This window comes from Gavialis gangeticus, unplaced genomic scaffold (genome assembly GCF_001723915.1).
Source record: "Gavialis gangeticus isolate Ggan-Ray unplaced genomic scaffold, GavGan_comp1, whole genome shotgun sequence".
NCBI lineage: Eukaryota > Metazoa > Chordata > Crocodylia > Gavialidae > Gavialis > Gavialis gangeticus.
Window position 1 is genome coordinate 53,391,738 of NW_017729031.1, and position 8,073 is coordinate 53,399,810.

General features: G+C 41.8%; 1 protein-coding gene across 1 annotated transcript in view; it reads left to right on the forward strand.

Annotated features, from left to right (window-relative positions):
- MYO3B (myosin IIIB) overlaps window positions 1-8,073 on the forward strand; it is a 281,014-nt gene that overhangs the window by 196,718 nt on the left and 76,223 nt on the right. Inside the window, exon 22 of the mRNA XM_019522847.1 lies at window positions 2,873-3,002. Within this exon, the coding sequence (XP_019378392.1) occupies window positions 2,873-3,002 (130 nt within the window). The remainder of the gene's footprint in view (window positions 1-2,872; window positions 3,003-8,073) is intronic.

Here is an 8,073-nt window from a genome sequence, read left to right on the forward strand (position 1 = left end):
TGGAGTACTGCATCCAGTTCTGGGTGCCGCACTTCAAGAGGGATGTGGACAACATGGAGAGGGTCCAGAGGGGGCCACTTGCATGATCAGGGGGCAGCAGGGCAGGCCCTGAGGAGAGGCTACAGGACCTGAACCTGTTCAGCCTCCACAAGAGAAGGCTGAGGGGGGATCTAGTGGCCTGTTACAAACTAGTCAGAGGGGACCAGCAGGCACTGGGGAAGTCCCTGTTCCCCCAAGCACTACCAGGAGTGACCAGGAATAACAGTCACAAGCTGGCAGAGGGTAGATTTAGGCTAGATATCAGGAGGTGCTACTTCACTGTCAGGGTGGCTAGGATCTGGAACCAACTTCCAAGAGAAGTGGTGCTGGCTCCTACCCTGGGGGTCTTTAAGAGGAGGTTAGATGTACACCTTGCTGGGGTCATTTGACCCCATTACTTTTTCCTGCCATGGCAGGGGGTTGGACTCAATGATCTGCTCAGGTCCCTTCTGACCCTAGAAACTATGAAACTATGACAGGAGGCTGCCGCTGCTGCCTGCAACCAGCAGTGGACACAGCCCGCACCCAGCACCAGGGAAGACAGATGCTACCATTGGCTCCAGGCAGCAGTCTCCTGTCATCCCAGTGCAGATCCGGGAGCCAGCACCCCCAGGAGGGCTGCGGGGCTGTGCTGTACTCCTCCCGGAAGTGCGGCCCCCAGATCTGTGTTGGATGACAGGAGGCTGCCACTGCCTCCATGGAGCTCATCCTGGAGGTGAGAGGCAGAGTGCAGCACTGGCTCTGCCTGCCTCTTGCTGCTGGGCTGCATTCCAGTTGGCTCCACCAGCCCCACGGAGCACAGCCCAGTAATGGGAGGCAGACAGAGCCAGCACTGTGCTCCACCTCCCACCACTGCGCTGAGCTCCATGGGGCTGGTGGATCCAGTTGGAGCGCAGCCTGGTGGCAGGAGGCAGGCAGAGCTGGTGCTGCCCTCCAATCGGCTCTGCCAGCCCATGGAGTGCGGCCCGGCAGCAGGAGGTGGGGAGAGCCAGGGCTGCGCTCCCTGCTGGGCTGAGCTACACAGGGCTGCGGAGCCGCTCGGAGCGCAGCCCTGGCTCTCCCCTGCCTCCCACCACCAGGCTGCTTCGAAACTCAAAATGTTTTGAAACTTTCAAAATGTTTCAATGTCCTTATTTCATTTCAAAACTGTTTCAATGCTTTTTGTTTCATTTCGATTTCACTGTTTCGAGCTTGAAATGCATCAAAACAGCTTCGAAACAAAACACTTGGTGAAATTTTGCACAGCCCTACTGTCCTGCAGTGGAGTTCTTTACTGCACAGCAAAGCATGTGTAGACACTGACAGGGCTGGCTGGGGCACGAGGGTGCTTCAGTGCCCCAACTAGCCCTGCAGTGGAGCACCCTCCTGCCCCAGCCACCCCCTCCACAGGACATTGAGCCAGGTCAGAACAGCCCTGGGCTGGCAGACTGACCCCCCAGGTCAGCTGGGGCTGTTCTGACCTGGCTCAACGTGTTGCAGTCCCAAGTGCACATGAAGATACAGCACCCAGGAGCAATAAACTTTGGTATGGTATATGCCAAAGTTTATTCATATGTGCATTAATTTCATGTGTCAACATACCCATACAGCTGTAATATGTCTCACTGTTAGCATTTATGTTCAATAACTGTTTTGAATATATGTGCATGTAGGAAAGGGAATTAAACAGATAAAACACAGTTGTATAAGCTTCTCTCCAAAAGTTTGTTTATATTTAAACTCATGCAAAAGCTAAAGGACTAATTGGAACAATTCTCCATCTGCATAAATAAGTTCTGAAGTGCTGCAGAATTCAGCATTTTTGTTCTCAGAAGTTAATGTGTGATTTTATTTGGTAGATTTGTTTCAACTTGGTTTCATATAGCCTGAGCTTTGTCTGTGATTTGATGTCCTCCATTATAAGGAAAACTGAAATAAAAGGGCCAAGTTTTTCATGGTTTCCACTAAAATCTCAGCACTGGCTCTGGGTAAGGCTCAGGTTCTTCAAGAAATCTTCCATTCCACTTGGTCCAGCTTTCTGGTTTGTTAAGAACAACTGTAAAATTTCACACAGCTTCAGTAAATTCTCTGCCACCCAAATACTGAGGCATAAAAACACTGCTGCTTTTTATCTTCCACAGCAAGGCTGCATTCAGTTCTGGTGTGACTCCATGAACTTCAGTGGATTCAAACCAGGAAGAAATCTAATTCAATGGAGTGTTTAAAACTGTAGCTTTAAAAAAAAATGAAGTCCTTTCCTATGTTGATATATGGAGCTATCAATGGCTAATAAATATGATTACAATAATTCAAAGAACAGTTTTGTTTGTCAAAGCTTTAAGGGTTAAAATATCAAGTACTGTTCCCTATGTCAGTTCTAATTGAAGAGGGGAACTCTAAAGTAATAATTTTTGTTCCCACTGTATCCAATAGTAACAATGAGAAGTGTTTTTTTGCTGTACACAACAAGTAGATATTAGCTATCCCATCTGAAAACCATTTTCTAATTTCTTGTGTTACCTATCAAGTTATACTGCTTCTCTGGAGCTGCAGAATGTTACATTATACCATGTAAATCAGAATTTAATGTGATGCAGTATTATATAGCATTAAGCTATTTAAACCAACTTGGTGTGTAAGTGAGATTTTATGAATGAAGATTCTGTTTAAAGCCAGTTCACATTTTGAGGATGCAGCCTAACCAGGTCAAGACCTCTGCAGGTAATTCACCTGCTTGTCACATTTGAAGTAATAATTAGCCTACTCGGTCAACTTGCCAACTACATATTTAAGATAAATGGCAAGGTTTGGGTTAGCTATCAGAGCTGGTTTTTTATTCTGTCTCCAATGCTAGGTATTATATGATGCCTACGGTTTCCTTGAGAAGAACCGGGACACACTTCCTGCTGACATAGTGGTGGTGTTAAGAACGTCAGAGAACAAACTTCTTCAGCAGCTGTTCTCTAGTCCATTAACCAAAACAGGTATTTCTCTGCATAGTTTTAATACTTTTAGGGCTTCTTCACCAGAAGGCCCATCATCTTCCTATTCCTGCTACAGAAGTTACAGTCATCTCTGTACAGAACAGTGATATTCTTTTCCATCTGGGATGTAGAAAGTTAACTCAAGATGCAAAGTAAAGTACTAAGCATTTACTATCTTTGAGGCAATTTATGGCCATCAACTAACAATACTCAGTTTCTCTCTGAGGTAAGTATCTTTATTATCACCTTTTTAGAAAAGCAGAGGTTAAATGATTGCTAAGGCCAGAGTTTATTATTAGAGTCAAGATGAGAACTATGGAAATTTTGTTCCTACTCCTATGCTGTATGTAATTCCTAGATATCTCATTTACCTAAAGAGGGGTTTTTTTGCAAGTAATGTCCTATCTTTTTAGAATTGCTTGTGCCCAATTAGTTAAAAGACCATTTTACTAATTTGTGTTAGAAAAAGCACATAAAACTGATGGAATTAATTATTTTAGCTGACTTGAAAAATGGTGACACCAGTTTCCTTGAAGGTGCCTGTCTTCTTGCTAAATTATACTAGTAAGATGTTCAGTTGCTTCAGAGATATCTGTTATTTGCCAAGAGAATCAGTGTAGGACACTTCTGCCACATAACCTCTTCCCCCCCAACCCAATGCAACACCCATGCACAGCCAAAGAGTCTGACAGTCCTCGCTATTTTTTAAAAAAAATGCTTATATTACATTAGGAATGAAAATTAAATTAAAAGAAATTAGGTGTTAGATTGTATATTTACAAATATTTGAAAACTTCAGATCTGATATGCATTTAGTGTGAGCATAATAGACTTTTGGAAATTCATGTGTGGCTAAAGGATTATTACAGATTGAAACACTGTGTTGTGAGGACATCACTGATTACCCATTTAAAAAAAAGTAGCATGCTTGCTGGTTAACTGTCTTGTCCCATATTAACCAGTGGGCCCATCTACATAAGATGTTTACTGTGTAGCTGGCTAATTAACTGTGCAGTTAATGTCTCAGCATCTGCACATGCACCCCTATTAGGGGGCACAAAACTAATAAACTCCGCAGCAGGGTAGTACTAGTATTTACAAGCACTACCCTGCTGCAGAGTTTTTTACTTCACAGCACTGCACATTTAGATGCTTACAGCACTGCATGTGTAGATGCAGCTGGCTGGGGCATAGGGGTGCTTTGTTAACGGGGGTGCCTGCCAGCTAGCCCTGCACTGAAGCACCTTTGTGCCCCAGCAAGCACCTCAACAGCCCATTGAACCTGGTCAGAGCAGCCCCAGGTTGAGAGGCTGACCCTCAGGGCCCCCTGCCAGCTGGGGATGCTGAGACCTGGTTCATTGTGCTACAAGCCAGGCACACACATAAATCACGTGCCCAGGAGCTTCCCAGGAGCAATAAACTGTGGACCAATAAGCTCCATAGTTTATTGCTGCTTATTAATGGCATGTGTAGATGCAGCCAGTCAGAGCAAAAAATAATCTGTATCATGTTGATACAAAATGTCAAAACTAGTGCATACCTTGCAGCACCAAGTCATTACAAACTAATATAAATACCATGGACTGAAATATATATGCTATGAATTTAAAATTTTCTTTGACATCAATGAGTTTGCACAGATGCAAATGATAGCAAAATAGGTGTTTGTACTCTACAGAGAATAGCTTCCTGCTGTACTGATTATTTTGTTCTTCTATAGTTGAAAGGCTATTTCAGTGATAATGACCTTTCCTTGTGTTTTAGCAATCTATACCTAGAAATCAGAAATGTATCTCAGAAATTATATAATCAAGGATGAATCTGCCTGTCCTTTCACCTGGTTTGAGTTTAGCAATGACAGCTGGCACAATTACTAGAGACTCTAGTATAAGCTCGGGTAGGAGTGTTCTGTTCTAGCTAGGGATGAGAGCCCTCTGAGCTTTACTAGTTATTATTTTTGTTTGGTGACTTGGTGAAGGCTATATTCCATACATCCTGCAATAGGATCAGACAAGGCAAAATAAGTTCATATATACTAAAAAGACTAGAACTGCTTCTGGGAAACTCCTTGCCAGTGATTTTTTTTTTCATTTGAATCTAGTTATTCTGTGCTGTTCATGTTTGTGTCATTAAATGCCAAATTAGATTCTTTGTTCCAGTTGTCAGTCCCAGTTATTATCAATTCTTAGCTTGATGATCAGCAAGGTAATCATACCCGATAAGCTCCTGTACACTGGTCCTTTCATGCAAACTCTCTGGCATTTGACAATATTTTCAACATCAGCAGCAGTGAACTGAGTGTTTGCCAGAGAAACAGTAAATTAAAAACTGTATTCCTGTGTGCCAGCCAGAAGATACTAATCATTGTTGCAGTACATATGCTAGTCATTCAAGCTGCTTTCACTATTTTTTTAAATCTTAAAATCTTTTATTGGTTTCCTTTCCAAATGGGTCAGGTGACTGCTGCCTTCCCTTACAGAACTCTTGCCCCTCCCTGGATTACTAGTGACAGTATTTCCTGCCTAATCAATATAGCACATCCTGTTAAGATAGGTTTAGCATGTACGCCTGTGCATGATGTCACAGAACTGTGTCATAAAGCCATTGTGTGACTTTGTTTTTTAAACTCTTTGTGATTTTGCTCTGTTTTGTCCAGCTGTCTCAGATAATTGGCACCCACATCCTGTGTAGGGGCCTCTGTGTTCTAGAATCAGATTGTTGCCAGGTTTGGTTTTGGCAGCCTGAAGGATAAATGAAAGGTCTGGCTGAAAGTAGAAGGTAGGGCTGGTAATACTGCTTCATCCCTGCTTAGTGAAGGAATTGAATGCCATTCTCCTCTTAACTTTCTACAAAGAAGCTTTTGTAAACAAAACAGCAGAGACTATGTAAATATTCCACCACAATTTACTCCTCTTTTAATACTCTTCCTCCCCAACCCAACAGATGCTTCACCCCTTAAAAAAACCCAAAAAGAAGTATTTCTGCTCACTCCAGGCCTGCATTTAGGATTCAAATACTTTATCAAACTGTGTTTGTTTTTTGTAGATTATTAACTGATTTATATCAAAAGCTAATAACTTAAATGGACCCTATGTTTTAAAAGAATATGTATTCAGCAAACTTGACTCTAAATGAGCCTTCTGCCAGCATCACAAATGCTGTGTTTGGAGATGAGCAGCAGCATATTCACACATCTGTTTACCACTGGCTTGGGCATTTTCAGTGTGTTTAGCTTGTGGCTAAACAGTCCTCTTCCATATGTATAATATCCACTAGGTGGTGCTATCCCAGAGGTAAGAATGAGTTTGAAACTAATAACATGAGCTTGATGACTACTGCAAAATGGATTTGTTAAATATCCCTCAGAAAAGAGATAAGGAATCAGATGTATGCTTCCTGGACCATCTGACAAAATCCTCTACATTTTAGGGAAATTTCCTTAAATGTTTTAAGAGAGAAGCAAGACATGTTTGGTAATATATTTTATTGGACAACTATATACTTATGGCGAGATCTTAGACAAGTTTTTGGGCACAACTGACATCTGGAAAAAAGCTGGGCACAGCCTAAGTTTAATAACAGGCAGACATTACAACATGACTATAAATGTCTTGGCATATAATTTCCCAGTGTCAAAAGCTGAGCAAGAGCATTAAAAAAACAAAATTATTTTACTAATTTAAGATCAAGTTAATTTCTGTAATTCATCAAATATACTGATCAGATGTTATATTTGATGATATACTTAACAGATGTTTCTATTTCATTGTAGCAAGCTGTATAATTTAAAATGTCAAAAATGAACAGCAGGACATTAAAAACACATTTTTAGTAGTAGATTAGGGCTAAAAGCATACACAGACCCTAAACTATAAGATATCAGAACTGAAACCCAGTGTTCTGGGACTAATTTGGTTCTGGTCCTGAGCTCATTGTGTATTTTATTTCAAGGGAGCTGAGGCACATTCAGCAACTTGAAAAATCTGTTTGTACTTTCTAGAGATCTTTAACCTCCAAGCAGAATGGGTATATTCTGGATAGTGAACTTAAATATTAACCTACTAATTTTCCAAATTGCATCCATATTCTACATTTGTTCCATATGCAAAGTTCTTGCTGATGAGAATTTTGTGTTTGAAGTGAATATAGAAATATGCCCCACATAAAAGAAAGAGAGTGTGTTTCCAAGAACAAGATGCCCCATTTTCGCTGAATCTGCATGTTCCTCTTGGAGCCAGACGTGATTCTTTTGGTCTCTAGTTTCAAGCTTTAGTTGTCTTCCCCTCAGAGCACTTTGATACTGGGAGCTTGCATATGCTGTCTAAGGTAGGATAACTGCCATGTACATGTCTGGTCCAACAGAAAGGTTTGTTAGAGTAATCGTCTCACCTTCTGCTTCTTATCAGGAAGTAGTAGAAAGACGGATGGCTCAGGGGCTATGTCACTGGTTTAGGACGTGGGAGACCTGCCTTCAGGTTCCTGCTCTTCCACAGATTTCTTGTGAGGCTCTGGACGAGTCATTGAGGCTTGATCCACAAACCCATAGGCCTAACTTTTAAATCCCTGACTCACAACAAAACCTATTGCTCTTTTTATGCTTTTAGCCTTCTTACACTGTGCAATTAAGTGCCTCAGAATGGGATTAATAATGGTCACCACATTTAACAGGGAGCTACATAAACTAGCCAAATTAACTAGGAAAAACGGAGGACTTACATGTTAAACTTCATCCCTCTCAATATTTCTCAGGTGCTAACCCTGGACTGCTGGTAGGAACCTGCCTTTTCTCACGACTCAGAGTCCTTAATACTCTCCTGAGCTAGGAACAGGCATTAAACCAGTTTATGTTTAAGTGATAAGAAACTGGTTTAAATCTGTAACAGAACAGATGTTCAGTGCGCATAAGCTAGTTTGAGAATGGCTGAAACCGGTTTGCGTAAACCTGGTTGAATGTAGTATCAGACCTAACTGATTTGGCTCAAACCGGTTTATGCAATGTCTGCCCCAGACCTCTTGCTGGTTTAAGTTAAATCAGACTCCCCCAGCATCCCAGCATGCTCTATGAACTGCG